The 18,555-nt window shown below is 41.4% G+C and overlaps 1 protein-coding gene across 3 annotated transcripts in view; it reads left to right on the forward strand.

The window, feature by feature from the left end:
- Window positions 1-18,555, forward strand: part of pnpla7b (patatin-like phospholipase domain containing 7b) — a 312,946-nt gene that overhangs the window by 80,076 nt on the left and 214,315 nt on the right. For 2 of the 3 annotated variants that reach the window (XM_048613831.1, XM_048613829.1), the window contains 2 exons: window positions 14,193-14,264; window positions 16,683-16,789. In XM_048613831.1, the coding sequence (XP_048469788.1) occupies window positions 14,193-14,264; window positions 16,683-16,789 (179 nt within the window). The remainder of the gene's footprint in view (window positions 1-14,192; window positions 14,265-16,682; window positions 16,790-18,555) is intronic. The other variant, XM_048613830.1, reaches the window with a different exon arrangement.

Here is an 18,555-nt window from a genome sequence, read left to right on the forward strand (position 1 = left end):
TCTCTCCTTCTCTCCTCTCTCCTTCTCTCCTCTCTCCTTCTCTCCTCCTCCTTCTCTCTTTACTGTTCCCCTCTCTTCCCCCACACCCTTCCACTTCTCTCCGTCCCATCTTCACACCGCTTCTCTAATCACAAGCCGTGTCTCCCCGGTGTTTGCTGATAAGGATAATGATTCTGTCCATTTGACTTGCGCGGTTTATATTTCTCTGATTGATAAACCTTGCGATTGAATTTCCCTGAAAGTGTTAGTGGATTTTAGATGCAAATTCACAAACTGCCCATACGTTTGATTACTGAAATTTCCGAGTATTTCATGTTACGGAGCCACTTTGCTTTACACTTTAACGTTTTAAGGCAAGATTTAATCGACTTATTAAAATTACGGGCGCTTTGACAGTGAATAGAGAGGAACTGTTTCTGATGGCAGGAGTGTCAAAAATCTGAGAAAACAGTTACGAGAATTGTCAAAAGAACCAGAGGAAAAAAATGAGAATTTCTCTTTATGTAGTGAGCTTTTATGCTCTAGATTGTACTGCCTGAGAGAGTGCTGAAAGGAGATTCAGTAGTAATTTTCCAAAGAGAATTGGTTATGTACTTGAAAAGACACAATTTACAGGACTATGCAGAAAGAACAGAAGTGGGGCCAGTTGGATTGGTCGTTCAAAGAACCAGCGCAGAAGTGATGGACTGAATAGTCACCACCTGCTGCATGATCAAGAATCTATGAATTTCAACTAGTTGTAGAAAATATTAAAAAAAAAATTGTAGCTAGGTCATGCAAGTGATGATAGTCCATGCAGATTTCAGTCATATATGGAAGAGTAATCTCTAGTCATTTTGTGGTAGAGTTATTGATCCAGGCTAGATTTCTTTTTTAAAAAATTGCAATATACCAAAATCTACAGTAAAAGTAGAATCTTCTGGAATTATACAGCAGGACCCATAAGATCACAACAGATCTAACACGGCTTAATACTTCAGGTTGAGACCGTTCACAGAATCTTGAACCTGTGGATGGATTCATACTTAAAGCAGAGCCTGTCTTAATTTCTTTAAGATACTGTCATATATATTTTTAGTTTAATCAGTTCTAGCTCATTGTGAAGAGGTTAATTTATTGCACAACCTGATTTGGATCACTGCCTATGCCACACTTAAATAAAGCACATTGTCTGAGGCTTTCTAATTTTGTTCTGTTAACATATTGGCAGTAAAGGCCAGCAAACCTGAAACTGAGGGTGCTGACTTGCACTTGAAGCTGCAGCATCTTTGGATTAATGATTCGTATTGCTCTTGATGTTAAATTACCCTGTTTCCAGTCAATATGGTCATATTTCCAGGTGAATATTAAATAATCTTTCAGAGCTCTAAATTTAAATTTAAATGCAAATGTACAAATTGACAGAATAGAATGAAACACAGTGTCGCCACCTGAAATGTTACTTCCTCTCACCACCCTTCTGATCTGTCTGAATATACAGCATATTTCTAGAAGCCAGTGCCAGCAACAGATTTCAAGTTAAGTTAAGTAAAGCAAGCATAAGGAAATAACAATGTGTTTAATTGTATGAGTAATCTTCTTTTATAGAAAGAAAATTGTATTAACAGGTGGTCTGAGATCTTTTTATAACCGGTGAGGAAATGATACTGAAGCCAGCAGGTTAAGGCTGCTGGTTTACTCTCAGGATTCCAGTCTAACCTCTTCAGTCTCAATCATAATCTTTCTTCAGCTTGTACTGCTGTAGCACCAGGTAGATGATTCAAAATTCTTTAACGCTTACATGCCTTTAATAACTTGCATTTATGGGACAACACAGTGGTGCAGTGGTAGCACTGCTGCCTCACAGCACCAGGGACCCGGGTTCGATTCCACCCTCGAGTGATTGTCTGTGGAGTTTGCACATTCTCATCGTGTCTGCGTGGGTTTCCTCCCTCAGTCCAAAGATGTGTAGGATAGGTGGATCGGCAATGCTAAATTGCCCATAGTGTCCAGGGAGGTGCAGGCTAGGTGGATTAGCCTTTGGAAATAGTTAGGATAGTAGGGAGGTGGGTCTGGATGGGATGCTTTTCGGTGTGTCGGTGTGACTCGATGGGCCGAATGGCCTGCTTCCGGTAGGGATTCTATGGTAAAGTGTCCCATGTCTCGTGATAGAACACAGTTCAGCAAAATTGCTGACTTGAAGGAGCAGATATCAGTACAGGTGACTTGGTCAGATGACTATTCAATTTCTTAAGAAAAAAATCTTGTACAGTCACAGTGCTTGTGATCTGTGTTGCAGACTTCGATATCACCCCTGCTTCTTTTCCCATCATTATCCATCTAGTAGCTCCTTTGAAGTTCAACCAAGGAAAAAGAAAATCAAATGTTTGCCTTGCACCTCCATAGAAGTATCTCACACAGTACAGAACTTAAAACATGACATGGGGCACTTACTGACTACTAGTGGTCTTTAAAGTTTAGATGGAGTCTAGGAAAATAAGGGAGCAACCCAGTAATCTACCTAGTTCAACAGGATGTGAATTATGTGTGCATGTAACAGGAAAGATTCCTAAAACCAGTTGTACTAAAGCCCAAAATTGACCACATTCCCCAAATGAGTGCTGCATACAAGACCAACTATTAAGTTGTAAAACCTCATTGGGGGGTCTGGGAGCCCTCCATAAAACAAAATAAATAAATAATGATTCCTGCTTTCCAACCAACACTTTGTCCCTCTGAATCTCCTAATACTGCCATGTATTCAGCAATAAGGTGGCAGTAAAATATTTAGGTTTTTTTATTTGAAGTTCCTGTTTGTCACCATTATTAGAAATATCTTCTTCAACCATTGCATTTAATATAAAATAACATTTTTCTCTTGAGAAATTGTGGCTTACTGGACTTCTGTGAAGAGAGCTGGCAGACTAAAGATGAATTCTATGCTGAAATTATGAATGCAAGACTCTGAAAAATGCTAAAACATTTTTGCTGATGCAAGAAAATGCATCATTTCGTCAAGTTTTCCAAATTGTAGAAGAGGAAGTAAATAGTTTGAATGGGCAATCGCTACTTCCTAAGGATGTATATATTTTCTACCCACCTTCCAGTCAATCACTTGCATTATCCCAGAGCATCCTCACAGAAAGTGCTTCACTTCCTATTGCCAATGTGGAATATTTCGGCATATGCTTCAACTGTGATTTGAGAAATGACTTTCAACCACTTGATCGCTGCATCTATTGTGTTAGGCTTATAGCTTAACTGACCAATGTATGCACATTTTAAAAGCACTAATTAGAACTATAAGTAGGTCATAGCGCTCTCCTAATCGCAGTTCAATGCAAATCCATTGTCATCAAGTTACAAAACTTTGGGTTCACTGTACTGGGTAAACATGAACAAAGTAAGTAGATACACAGTGCCTTGAAGTAAAGATATTTTGTGTAGGTAATTACTTAATGGAGAAAGCGACTTGCCTTATAAAATGCAAGAGGAATGGCACCCTTCAAACCGTTCAACTTGGGTTTTGCAGTTGGTGAGACAATTTTGTTCCACTTTTGTTTATTATCAGTTCACATGTTTTACTTGATACTGATCACACATTATGAATTCAGCATTTTCAACAAGGGAAGTAATCCCTGGTTTGTCAGCTGTTATAATTTTGGTGGCAATGATACATATTGATGTTATTTTTAATTAAGGACAAAAGCCCTAGAAGTACACAGTTTATTCTTGTCAGTATGTAAAGGCACTTCAACAATAAGTTGCAGACTGAAATCCAGTTCAGAGCTTCAGGCAGCTGATATTCAAAATAACAGAACAGGAATGAATTATAGCTGGAAATCAAATCTAGAAATTCAGGTAATTCTGATTAGCAGATACCCAGGAACGAGCGCTGTTATGGTGTAGTAGTTGTAATACTGCCTCTGAGCCAGGAGACCTGGGTTCAAGTCCTACCCAGCCCAGAGGTGTCAATATGTCTGTGAGCAGGTAGATTAGAAAGTATCTACCCAGGAATGAGTTATAAGGCGACACTTAAACTAGGAATTCCTAGTTTAACAGAAACAGAAATTGCTGGAGAAACTCAAAAGGCGTGGCAGCATCTGTGGAGAGAAAGCAGAGTTAACGTTTCGAGTCTGGTGACCCTTATGAATTGATGACAGCTGAGAAACGTGGTATTCATGCTGACGACAGGGAGTTGGTGGTGGGGGAGGAGTGAGCAGATAGATGGAGATGGAGCCCAGAGAGAGAGAGAGGATGACAGTTACACAGACAAAGGGATGGTTAATAATAAATCAGAAAAGGAGAAATCTGATAATCGGGCCAATAAGTAGGCAAAAATGGGTTGGCTGTGCTGAAAGCAACCCATGTTCTGACAGGGACTGGAATGTTGGGATGGATAAAGGATATGGAAGGTGATGTCTCAGATTCCAGGGCTGCAGGGTCCCCAAGCAGAAGATCAAGTGCTGGTCTTACAGCTTGAGCTGAGCCTTATTGGAGAACTAACTGCCAACTGAACTTGCATGTTAAACTTAAAGTCCTGAACTAGGACTGCTGAGTCCCTTCGTGCTTCAGATTTCTGAAGCCTTTCCCCATTTAGAAAATAGTCTGTTCTTCTTACTGAAATGCAAAACCTTGGACTTTGTCACATTGTATTCCATTTACCATTTCTTTGCCCACTCTCCTTCTGCAGAGCCCCCACTTCCTCAACACTACCTCTTGCTCCAGCTATCTTTGTGTCATCTGTAAACTTAGCAATAATGCCCAAAGTTCCTCTGTCCAAATTGTTATAGTATAACGTGAATAGTTGTGGTCCCTGCACTGATCCCTGCCAAACCCCACTAGTCACCAGCTGCCATCCTGAAAAAGACTCCTTTATCTCCATACTCTGCCTCTGCCAGTCGCCTATCCTCTATCCATGCCAGTACCTTGCCCATAACACCATGGGCTGTTACCTTATTTAGCAGCCTCCTGTGCGACACCTTGTCAAAGACTTTCTGGAAATCCAAATAGATCACATCCACTGGATCTCCTTTCTCTAACTTGCTCGTTATGCCCTCAAAGAATTATAACATGTTTGTCAGGCATGACCTCCCCTTGAGAAAGATGTGCTGACTCAGCTCTGTTTAACCGTGCACTTGCAAGTACTCTGCAACCTCATCCTTGGTAGTAGACTCTGTGACTGCCTCCCGAAATACAACATCCAGATAACTCTCCCCTCCCTGATGTGGCACAGTTTTCCAGGCTCCAGTTTATGACTCTGAGCCGGTGGGTCTGGGTGCGATGCAGATTTGAAGGTAAAGGTGATAGTTGGATACTCTTACCTCTTCCATCTGGTACTACCATGGAAGCCATTCAGTGGTCAGCAGTGTATAGTGGTGTTGAAGTTGAAGGAAAATGAGATGAGTTCAGAGTCGTACAGAACGGAAACAGACCACTTGGTCCAACCAGTCCATGCCAGACATAATCCCAAATTAAACTAATACCACCTGCCTGCTCCTGAACCACATCCCTCCAAACCTTTCTCATTCATGTATCAATCTAAATGTCTTCTAAACAATGTAATTGTACCCATATCCATCACTTCCTCAGGAAGTTCATGTCACATGTGAACCACCCTCTGTAACAAAAAAAAATTTGCCCCTAATGTCTTTTTAAAATTTCTCTCCTCTCACCTCAAAAATGTATCCTCAGTCTTGAAATCCTCAGTCTTGAAATCCCCTGTTCTTGGGAAAAAGACAACTACCATTAACTCTGTTTATACCTCTCATTGTTTTATAAACTTGTATCAGGTCGCTGCTCAACCTCCTACGATTCGTGGAAAAAGTCCCAGGCTATCCAGCCTTTCTTTGTAATTCAAACTTTCCATACCGGCAACATTCTGATAAATCTCTTTTTGAACCCTCTCCAGCTTGATAATATCTTTCCTATAACAGGGCAACCAGAACTGGACACAGTATTCCAGAAGAGGCCTCACCAGAGTCCTATGCAACCTTAACATGATGTCCCAACTCCTAAACTCAAAGGACTGAGCAGAGAAGGCAAGCGTGTCAAGCACCTTTTTGACCACCCCCTCGATATGTAATGCAAACGTCAAAGAATTATGTACTTGCACCCCTAGATCCCTCTGTTCTACAACACTACCCAAGGCCCTACCATTAGTTGTATAAGTCCTACCCCTGTTTTTTGTACCAAAATGCAACGCCTCTCATTTATCCAGATTGAAGACCATCTGCCATTTTTCAGCCCATTGACCCATTTGGTCAAAATCCCTTTGTAACCTTAGAAAGCCTTCTTCACTGTCTACTCTGCGACCAATTTTGGTGTCGTATGCAAACTTACTAATCATGCCTTCTGTCCTCTCATCCAAATCATTTATATAAATGACAAACAAAAGAGGACCCAGAACTGATCTCTGTGGATCAGGCCTCCAGTCTAAAAAGCAACCCTGCACTATTACTGTCTGTCTCCTGCCATTAAGCCAATTATGAATCCAATTAGCAAGTTCCCCCTGAATCCCACATGACGTAACTTTACTAATTAGTTTACCATGCGGAACCTTGTCAAAGGCTTCACTAAAATCCAAATAAACGACATCTGCACTGCCATCACCAACCTTTTTGGTAACTTCCTCAAAAAACTCAATCAAGTTTGTAAGACATGCTTTTCCTTGCAAAAAAACCATGCTGACTGTCCCCAATCAATTTTTGCCTCTACAAATATCCATAACTCCTATCTTTTTCAATCACCTCCAACAATTTATCTGCAACTGAAGTCAGACTCTTAGGTCTATAGTTCCCTGGTTTCTCTTTACAACCTTTCTTAAACAAAGGCCACCCTCAAGTCATCAGGCACCCCACCTGTAGTTATAGATGCAAATATTTCTGCAGGGGGTCTTGCAAGAGGTGTTGCATTTCCTCCCTTGCTTCTCACAACATTCTGGGATGCATTAATTCAGGTGCTGGAGATTTATCCACCTTTATATTTTTTAAGACCTCCTGAATGTCCTCATCTGTAATGTGAACTGTTTTTAAAACGTCTAAGTTTATTTCTCTGCATTCCCTATATTCCATTTCTTTCTTGACAGTAAAAACTGACGCAAAATATTCATGTAGTATCTCTCCCATCTTCTGGGGTTCAAGGCAAAGACTAACTCCTTGATCTTTAAGAGGCCGTACCCTCTCTGTAGTTACTCTCTTGCTCTTAATGTATTTATAGAATCTCTTTGAATTAGAGATTAAGAGGTGACATAGCAGAGAAAATAGGATCTAAGATGCAGTGTAATCAGTATTCAACACCTTATGTTTTGGCTGGTATTGAGTTTTATTTGAGAATTTTTTAAAACTATCTGTTGTAAAAGGTATGTTGCAGGACCTATAGGACTTGTGGTTGAAATGAAATTTCAGTTGTGCAATGGCTGCATTTCCTTCATTTTACTGCTGGATGTCCTTGCAGTGTTACAGTCAGTCAGGGCATACTTTTCTGAATGGCAGCAGAGATGTTTTGCCATGCATGAGAACATCAGAACGACTAAATTACACTGTCTCTGTACGGTGAAATTCTGGCTATTTCACGTCAGGTAGTGATGTGAAATTTGTTTGTAGCTTAGGATATAAATTCCATGACTATCCATTATTTTATAATGCATTTATTGTTTATCCCTGACCATTTTTAAAGCAGTAGGGACACAACAGTATGGAATGCATGATGCAGCCGTTGGAGGGTTGGTTTTGGTTATATGTAATATTAATAATGTATCCAGGCATTTATACTGGTGTATATATTCAAGCAGTTCAGACGTCATATGACACATTTGATTCAATTGGAGCTTTAACCTAGACCTTCATGCATGAATCTTGAAAGGTTTGTATGCAGGTACGCTAAGTACTTAGGAATGTTGTCATTTATCATGAAGGGTCATACAGCACGGAAGCTGACCCTTCGATCCATCTTGTCCATGCTGACCAAGTTTCCCAAACTAAACTAGTCCTATTTGCCTGCATTTGGCCCATATCTCTCTCAACCTTTCCTATTCATGTACCTGTCCAAATGTCTTTTAAATGGTGAACTGTACCTGCATCCACCACTACTTCTGGCAATGTCATTCCACATATGAACCACACTTTGTGTGCAAAGTTTGCCCCTCAGGTCCCTTTTAACTCTTTCTCCTCTCACCCTAAAATTATGCTGTCTTGTTTTGAACTTCTCCACCTTAAGGAAAAACCTTTGCTATTCACTTCTTCTATACCCCTCATGATTTTATAACAGCTCTATAAATTTATTACAACTCTACAAGGTCACCACTAAACCACCTCCCATGCTGGTGGAAGAAGTCCCAGCTTATCTAGCCACTCTTTATAACTTAAACTTTCCAGTCCTGTTAATATCCTTAAATTTAATAACATCCTTCCTAAAGCAGAACAACCAGACTGTGCACAGTGATCCAAAAGTGGCCTCGCCAATGTCCTGTACAGCCTCAACATGATGTCCCAAATTCCTATACTCAATGGGCTGAGTAGTGAAAGCAAGCGTGCTAAACACCTTCTTAATGACCCTGTTTACCTGCACCCCAGGTCTCTGTTTGACAACACTCCCCAGGGCCCTACTATTAACTGTGTACAGACTGTATTCTTTCTGTTACACTGGGCATTATATCTAGAGTACCATGTACAGTATTGACCACCATATTTAAGGAAGGATGTAAATGGGTTGGAGGCATTTCAGAGAAGGTTCACTAGGCTAATACCTTGATTGGGCAGGTTGCCTTATGTGAAAAGATTGGATAGGCTTGGCTTGTATCTGCTGGAGATTAGAGGGAGAAGAAGTAGTTTGATTGAAATGTATAAGATTCTGAGGGGTCTTGACGTATAAATGCTGGGAGAGTCTAGGACTAGAGATTATAGTCTCAGAATTAAGGGTTGCCAATTGAACACTGAGGTGAGGAGGAATTTCTTCTCTAAGAGTTGAGTTTTTAGAACTCCTTGCCGCAGAGAATGGTGAGGGCAGAGTCCTTGCGTATATTTAAGGCTGAGATAGATTCTTGTTCAGTTGGGGAATTGAGGGTTGTGGATGTGAGGAATGCTGGATCAACCATGATCCTATGATACGGTGGAGTAGACTCGAGGCTGAATGGCCTCCTACTGTTCCTGTTTCTATGGTCTTATGGTAGATGTGGACAGGATGTTCCCTTTGATGGGAGAATCTAGAACGTTCTGTGAAATGTCACTGGACTTGAAAGGTAGACAATGTGTTGATTTAAATTAGAAATAGGTTGACAATGTAGGCAAATTTATCAATAGAAGTAAATTTAAAAATACCCTAAGAAATCCAAAGATAGTAAAATTGAGTTCCCTTACTCCATTTAACAAGCACAAACAACCTCAGCTCCAAAATGTAATTTCTCATGCCAGGGTTACTCCGAGCTCAAGTTCCACTTGCTCCAGGGGTGTGTCATAATATCTCTGAACAGCTGATTACAAATATTTGTGCTGGTACCAGAAGACCCTTGTGACACATTGGTAGTGTCCATACCTCTGAGTCACAATGTTGTGGTTCAAGGATGTGTAATACCATTTCTGAACAGATTGATATAGAAAATATCTATACTGCTGCTTGAGGCTATGGTGGAGCAGTGCGAGTGTCCCTACTCTGGGCCTGAGTTCAAGTCCCAACTGCTCCAGAGATGTGTAATAATATGTCTGAGCAGGTTGATTAAAAGTTCTGTAAAGGAACTGACAATGTGGTGTAGCTAAGTTGGGAGATGAATGCCTTTCACAATGGTAGTGTCCCTACCTCTGAGCTGCAGATGACTACGAGTAGGCTGTTAAGACCACAAGGTATAGGAGCAGAATTAGGCCATTCGACTCATTTGAGTCTGCTCCACTATTCGATTATGGTTGGTATGTTTCTCAAGCTCATTCTCCCCGTAATCCTTGATCCTCAACTAATCAAAAACCTATCCCCCTCTACCTCAAATACACTCAGTGACTTGGCCTCCACAGCCCTCTGTGGCAATGAGTTCCACAGATTAACCACTCTCTGGCTGAAGAAATTCCTCCTCATCTCAGTTCAGAGAGGTCATCCCATCACTCTGAGGCTGTGCTTTCAGGTCTTAATCTCTCCTACTAGTTGAAATATCTTCTCCACGTTCACTTCGTCCAGGCCTCTTGGTATTCTGTAAGTTTTATTCAGACACCTCCCCTCTCCTTCTAAACTCCATTGAGTACAGGCTGAGAGTCTTGAGCCACTTCTCCTATGACATGCCTTTCATCCCTAGGGTCGTTCTTGTAAGCCTCTTCTGGACCCCCTCTGTTGCCCAGAATTGCTCATAATGTTCCGAATGCAGTCAGACCAGAGCCTTACACAGCATTAACACTGTGCATCTCTGCTCTTGTATTCTAGCTGCCTTGATAAGAGTGCTAACATTGTATTTGTCTTCCTAACCTCCAACTGGACATACATGTTAATCTTAAAGGAATTAAGATTTCTAAGTCCCTTTGTGCTTCAGATTTTTGAAACCTTTCCCTGTTTAGAAAATAGTTTACACCCCTTTTTCTTTCTGCTGAAGTGCTCCTACCAAAGCACCTCACACTTTCCACATTGGATTCTTTCTGCCACTTCTTTGCCCACTTTCCTAACCTGCTCCAGTCTTTCTGCAGCTTCCTCTTTTCCTCATCACTACCTGGCCCCTCACCTATCTTTTTGTTATCTGTAAACTTAGCAACAATGTCCTCAGTTCCTTCATCCAGATTATTAGTGTATAACGTGAATAGTTGTGATCCCAACACTGACCCCTGTGGAACTCCACTAGTCATTGGCTGCCATCCTGAAACAGACCCGTTTACCCCACTCTCTGCCTTCTGACAGTCAGACAATCCTCTGCCAATGCCAGTCCCTTACACCATGGGCTCTTATCTTATTCTGTGCGACATCTTGTCAAAGGCCTTTTGGAAGTCCACTAGCTCTCCTTTGTCTAACTTACTTGTTACCTCCTCGAAGAATTACAACATATTTGTAAGCCTTGCTGACTCTGTCCTACTTTGTCGTTAGGGTGCCTACTTTGTCGTTAGGGTGGTAATTGGCTGTGTTAGATTTTTTTTTCCTGCTTTTTGTGGACAATACTTACTTGGACAGTTTTCCCCGTGGCTTAGAAGATGTCACTCTTGTAGCTGTACTAGAGCAGCATGGCTAGGGGCACAGTTGGTGCTGGAGCACAAAGTCTTCAACATTTTTGCCAAATGATCTCAGGACCCATAGCCTTTTTCAGTACCCAATGTATTTAGCCATTTCTTGATAACGTGATATGGAATAAATAGAATTGATTAATTTGGAAGACCTCGGATGGAGACAGAGATGCATTGTCCATGCAGTAATTCTGACTGAAAAGCGTTTGCAAATAATCCAGCGTGTGTGTTTGTGCTGATTTGCTGGGCTCTCCCATTATTCAGGATGGGGATATTAGTGGAGCTGCCTCCTCCAGTGAGTTGTAATCATTCACTACCGTTCACAACTGGATGTGGCAGCATTGCAGAAGTTAGATCTGATCTGTTGGTGTGGGATCACTTAGCCCTGTATGTTGCTTCTGCTGTTTAGCATGCAAGCAGTTCTGTAGTGTAGCTTCACCATGTTAACACATCATTTTTAGGTATGTCTGGTATTGCTGCTGGCGTGCCTTCCTGCACTCTTCACTGAATGAGTATTGATCTCCCAGCACGATGGTAATGGTAGAGTCAGGGATATGCCAGGCCATGAGTTTCGGATTATTGTTGAACACAATTCTGCTGCTGTTGATGGCCCACGGCACCTCTTAGATGCCTAGATTTGAGTTGCTAGATCTGTTTAAAGACTGGCCTGTTAAGCATGGTGGTATTGCCACACAACAGAATGGAGAGTATGCTCACTGCGAATACTTTGTCTCCACAGTACCTGTGCTGTGGTGACTCCTACCTTTTGTGGACAAACTCATCTCCTCCAATAAGGTTGGTGAGGCCGAGTGTTATGGAGAAGGGGAATGCCAAACCCCTCTGATAATTAAAATGGAAACACAAGTCCCCAATCTGTTACGGCAGGAGTAGAGGTGCCCCTCTAATAATTAAACCCGTAATACCCAGAGAAGCTCGCCTTTCCCCTTGTAATCTGTTAAAAGAGTGGCTTAAAAAAGAAAATCCCTGATCCACCTTATAAATAACAAGTAGCAATTTATTTATTTAACCCTAGCAATGAACAGCTTAATGGAATTACTAACCAACCGAACAATTCCTCCCCAACTCCTAACTATTCCTTAACTGAACTAAATTCTACTGGAATGCCGTTCAAATAAACACATCCCATTTATATAAACCCAATTAAAAGACAACAATAAATTAAAATGTAATCTCTCCAAATTTGCACAGACTGTATCTTCTGGCACGCTCTGCCTTCTCCATTACGCCACAAACGCCTTTTTCCTCTGATTCTGCTGTCAGGGATGTTTTTCTGTGTAATTTCTTCGGCAAGGACTTTGAGCTAACATGCCATGGTACCTTTTTCGGATAGATGGTGCTTTCTTAGAGAGCGAAGTGATTTCTTTTGAAAGCTTGGGGCTTATTTCTCGGATGGCGGGCTTGCTTTCTCCTTAGATGATGGTTGGCTCTCCCCGATTTTCAAAAGTCCTCATCTTGTATACACTCCAATGACACATCAATTTCTTATAATATGATCGGTTTCAGGTTGTCAAAGCCGTCAGCTTTAAATTCAGTTGGTTTTCTGTATCTAGATGCTTGGTTTAAATTAATTGGCTAAATTCAAACTTTTTGTCTCAATACCAAAACAAAACTGCTGTTTTTCCTGCCAACTGTAATGCCTTTTGATACACGTGTTTCAATTTTGGGGCTTTGTGTACAGTACTTGTAAACTTACAAGCACAAAGCACAATCTCTTAAAGGGACTACCTGCTGCTTTTCCCCACAATCATTTTTACCAACCAGTTCTAAATTCCTGCCTTCCAATTCATGAATACTCTACACAACTTTGTAACACAAGGTCAAAAAGGTTTGCGCTTTTGTTGATTCCTTCAGCAAATGCCTCCGACCCGACCTAGCAGCTATGTGGTTTAAGACTCAGCAGCTCGCATAGTGGTGGTGGTACCATTCACTTTTGGTGATGGATGTTGAAGCTTGTGCCCCTACCCTCCGTGCTTCCTCACTTGATCTGTCATGTTCAGCATAGAGTACTATTGATTCATCAGCTAGGTTGATGTTAATCAGCAGGAGGTTTCCTTGCTTATGTTTGACCTGATGCCATAGGAAACGTGAGGAGGGATGCTGAATCAAGTTTAACAATCGTGAATACCATGTGAATGTAACTCTTCGTAATTGTAATTTTTAAATCACTTTAAAGCTGGCTTTGAAATTTTCCTTTGTGTTATGCTGTGCTGCATTTGTGGTATTCCTATTTGGTCTTGAGCACTGGCCAGTCAGCTATACTACACATAGCTTCATTCAACAATGCATTATTCCCAGCTGCAGAAAAAGACTGTCAATATAGTTGATGCTTCTTATTTTCCAGGCCAGTCATCATTGTCGTTCCTCTAAAGCCATTAATTAGAGTGTTTCTGAGGTCTACCAGGGGATAGGTGTGAAAGTCCTGAGCTCGTTTCACATGGAGTGAGCTTGATGCTGTCTGTCTGTGCTAGATTTGAAACTAGGCACCAAAGATGTAGGCACAGCATTACTGGCAGCCTGTCACCCAGCAGTCAGGATTGGTTCACTTGTTTATGTCTATTGTGTGATAATGCACGAATATTTCTCCTGTCACCTATGGAAAGTGAAATGATTGGTGATTCCCATAGAAAATATTTATATTCACATATCAACCTGTTTAGAGAGGTTATTGCACACCGCTGGAGCAGGTAGGTCTTGCACCAGGCCTCCTGACTCAGAGGTAGGGATGCTACTACTTCATCACAAGAGCACCTCTAGTACCAATATAGATATTTTCTAACCAACCTGTTGAGAGACGTCACTATACATCTTTGGAGCAAGTGGGACTTGAACTCCGGCCTTCTTGCTCAGAGGCAGAGAGGTTACCACTGTTCAAAGCATGTACCTCCTAAATTAGCTACATCACATTGTCAGTTTTCTTAATATATCTTTTTAATCGACCTGTTCAGACAGGTCTGCCAGATATTTTTTAAGATTGAGTTCTATTAGAATTTCCTTTATTCCTTATTTCAGATTACAGGAATGTGGCAGGGGATACTTTAAACAAGAGAGTGCGCTCAGCTTCTGCACCTTTGGATATCCCAGGTCAGTGATGTATACAGCATGATATTTGCACCACTTTTGAATGCTTTCTGCCCCAGGTAGTTGGGGTCATGAAGCTGGCACTGAGCTGAACAAGCCAGGTAGATATCAAATTTTCTTCCTGGTCAGTTGCTAAATTTGGCAATCTTGATTGAGCACTGGTGGCAGTGCTGCACTTGACATCAGGAGGGTAAGCATCAATTTCAGGAATTCCACTTTGTTGGTCTCGAAAGTAGAGAGGGTATGCCAGAGTGATTTTAACAAAAAACTAATGCCGCATGGAAAGCATTGTATCATCAGACATGGGTATGACGCAAAATGTCTACCGTATCTATGGGGTGATCTGCCAGACCCTTCCTTCCTTTGTGTACTGCAGGAGCCTCTCTGTGATGTTTAGTTCATGTGCAGCAATGCTCAGGTTGTCCTTAGGGTCAAAATACACTGACAATTAACAGCTACAACCAAAGCATGCACAACAATTTAAGTTTCCTGGGTCTTTTCAAATGAGATGTGTTGAATGTGCAGTTATTTTCTTGATTCAGAAGACCTAGGGACCATAATCTAAGTGCCAGAATAGACAAAACAGTTGCATGGTTTTATTTAAGTAAATAATACGGTGGCACAAATATTTTTTCGGCTATTCATTATTCATATGAAACACTTAAAACCAAGAGACAAGCAAACACGTAGATTCACTCAGAGATAGTAGGAACTGCCGATGCTGGAGAATCTGAGATAGCAAGGTGTAGAGCTGGATGAACACAGCAGGCCAGGCAGCATCAGAGGAGCCGGAAAGCTGACATTTCGGGTCTGGACCCTTCTTCAGAAATGGGGGAGGGAAAGGGGACTCTGAAATAAATAGAGAGAGAAAGGGGGAGGCGGATGGAAGGTCGATAAAGGAGCAGATAGGTGGAGAGAAGACGGACAGGTCGAGGAGGCGGGGATGGAGCCAGTAAAGGTGAGCGTAGGTAGGGAGTTGGGATGGGGGTTGGTCAGTTGAGACAGGTCAAGGAGGCGGGGATGAGGCTAGTAGGTAGGAAGTGGGGTGGGGGTTGGTCAGGGAGGTGGGAAGAGCAGATAGGTGGGAGAAAAGACGGACAGGTCGAGGAGACGGGGACGAGCTGGGCTGGTTTTGCAATGAGGTCAGGGGTGGGGAGATTTAGAAGCTCGTGAAGTCCACATTGAGACCATTGGGCTGCAGGGCTCCGAAGCAAAATATGAGGTGCTGTTCCTGCAGCCTTCGGGTAGCATAGTTGTGGCACTGGAGGAGGCCCAGGATGGACATGTCGTCCAAGGAGTGCAAGGGGGCGTTGACGTGGTTCGCGACTGGGAGGTGCAGTCGTTTGTCACGAACTGAGTGTAGGCGTTCCACAAAGTGGTCTCCAAGCCTCCGCTTGGTTTCCCTAATGTAGCGGAGGCTACTTCGGGTTCACTGCTCATCCTCTGCTCTGTAAGGTTATTCCTCGCAGTTTTCTCTCTCATATTCCTGAAGATGTTGACCTTGACTGAATTGCAGTTTGAGCAGTGCTCATCCACTATAATGCTTTCCTCGAGTGGCTAGTTTTTGTGTGAAAGTGCTGATCATTTGAGGCAGAGCATTAGAGATTAACTTAGTCATGTCTTTACCCTTGCCTGGCATGACTGTTTTCCCTCACTTGAAATCATTACGAGAAGTGGACAAATCCATCCGTCAGTAGCCTCATCAGAATTTTATATTGATATCTTTCTTTTCCCATTTGTAGAGCTGCAATTATGTGACTCTTGTCACTGATACATTGTGGTTTTGATGCAGCTTAGGGAAAACGAGGTATTGCTGCCATTTGTGTATATACTCAAGAGATTGCTGTCGCAAACCTATTTTATTTAATTAAAATGGCATCTTCAACTTTAAACTGAGAGACGTTGCTTAATACACTTATTTCAAATTGAGCAGAACAACCTTGCTGCTTGATGTGCAATTGAAAGATGCTTTTCCTCTCTGACATATTGCTCCCTTCGATTATATCAGAACAGGATGTGCCATCACTGCTCCTGGCTCATTAGTTTTTCCTGTGGTGCTGAAAGTTTTATTAATTTTTCATTTGAATGTAGATTTATTCCCAATAATCTCAAACTAAGAAACACTCCCCTGCCATGAAGCTCAGGTTTCAGCACCAGGCACTCAATCCTTTATAAGTGGAGATGTAGACTGCAATCCAAATTCGAGCTCTTTCACTGAGAAAAGGTTAATTACATATAAACTAGACCCCCACATCAACAACTTGACTTCATTTGTCTGCAAAAATGAATCTGAGAACCAGTATTGTGGCTATGTTTATATAAACCAGATATTTATTGCAGACTGGTAATCTGTGTATCTTTATGAAATTGGGTAAGTAATCTGTTCTCTTGCTTTGAGATAATTGGTGGTTCTTGTTGCAGGAGGAGCAACCAGTAGTAAATCTGACATGGATATGGCTTATGAAAGGGCAAGAATTAGCCTATCAGCGGAGGAACGTTGTTCCAGTCCTGTCATGTCTGCTCTCAAGGTACATGTTGATTTGAATCCAGGTTCTAGGTCCTAAGATCAACACAGAGTGCTAAGTGGATCTAAAACTGAGTAGGGTAACTTGCATCAAACTTACCTTCCGTTATGCACCAATGCCAAATTAAAAAAAAGTCTCTCCCATTCTAAATAAAGATGAACCCAGTAGATGTCACAAATTTGCTTAAATAACAATGGTTACTGCACTTCAAACATAATTGTGTAAGCTGTTTTCTAAAGTTTTTAGTAGGGTAAAGAATTATTTAAATTCAAGTATTAATCTGTATGTTGCATTTGTTACAATCCTGGTCCATGAATAGTGGCGAATCTGGAAATCTGTTAGGACCTATATTGATAGATTATAATTATTTAAGGAGTATAAAGTGTGGAAAAACCAATAAGTGACAGGACTCCAGTGTTGAATTGAAATACTAAAGGAATCTTTACAAACTTAAACAAAAAACCCTAAAGTAATAGTATTTAAATAGGTACAGTGAACAAGTAAGATAATGATTTAAACATCATAAACTTCCACTTTTACCTCAATCCAACCAACTTAATGCAGCTTAGTTTTGTTTTTGCTGTGGCTTACTGGCTTTCAATCTGATAGACTTTTAGATTTATCATACTCTGGAATGCAACTCCTTTCTTAAAAAAAAAACTCAAAGAACTGCAAGTGCTTTAAATCAGAAACAAAAGCAGAAATTGCTGGAAAAAACGCAGCAGGTCTGGCAGCATCTGTGGAGAGAAAGCAGAGTTAACTTTTTGGGTCCAGTCTTCTTCAGAGGGATCACTGGACCCGTAACATTAACTCTGCTTTCTTTGCACAGATGCTGCCAGACCTGCTGAGTTTTTCCAGCGGTTCTTGTTTTTGTTCCATTTTATTCTGGGTTTGACTACACAAGTCACAGCTAATATGTGCATTTCTTTTATTTAATATCCTTATAAATGTGGTATCATAATATAAAGAGTGTAAATCTGTCGTTGCAAATTTGGGCAAAATTTAAAAATCATGATGAATACACTATTTGAGTGACATATTCTTTTCGTTTTTAAACCCCCTTTATTGTATGGGGAAAGAAAGAGAAGTGAGTGGAGCCTTTGTATGTGGCTCTAAGTAGCTCCAAGATGGTTTACTTGGTGCTGAATGTTCAGACCTGGTTAAACCCTCAGCAGGTAGACCTACGCTTGGGAAAGTGGGCTACCTCCCTGTGGGAGGAAACATGCAGTCTTTATGAGGCACACTATCACCTGTGATTTTGTTGAAGGATGGTTTTGACGCTATTAAGTTTCAGTAGATTTGTTTTGTGTTACTAAAATGATTTTGAGCTGATGAGCATTAATTTGATTTAGATCTTGCTTGATTTTAAACAGACTTTGCACGCATCTGCTGTGCCCTGGGCGCGCTGATAGTTTCTTCATCGGTCTATAAAGAAGGAGTTTTATAGAATCCCTACAGTGTGGAAACAGGCTCTTCAGCCCAACAAGTCCACACCGACCCTCAGAGCATCCCACCTAGACCCATCCCCCTATAACCCACCTAATCTACACATCCCTGAACACTATGGGCAATTTGGCATGGCCAATCCACCTAGCCTGCACATCTTTTGGACTGTGGGAGGAAACTGGAGCACCCGGAGGAAGCCCATACAGACACGGGGAGAATGTGCAAACTCCACACAGTCACCTGAGGGTGAAATCCGTTCGGTTCAATAAACTTTACAGTGATACGTTGTTTTATGGATTCTATTGAGTACTATTGAATTTAAG

The sequence above is a fragment of the Rhincodon typus genome, chromosome 28 (genome assembly GCF_021869965.1).
Source record: "Rhincodon typus isolate 14 chromosome 28, sRhiTyp1.1, whole genome shotgun sequence".
In the NCBI taxonomy this organism is placed as follows: domain Eukaryota; kingdom Metazoa; phylum Chordata; class Chondrichthyes; order Orectolobiformes; family Rhincodontidae; genus Rhincodon; species Rhincodon typus.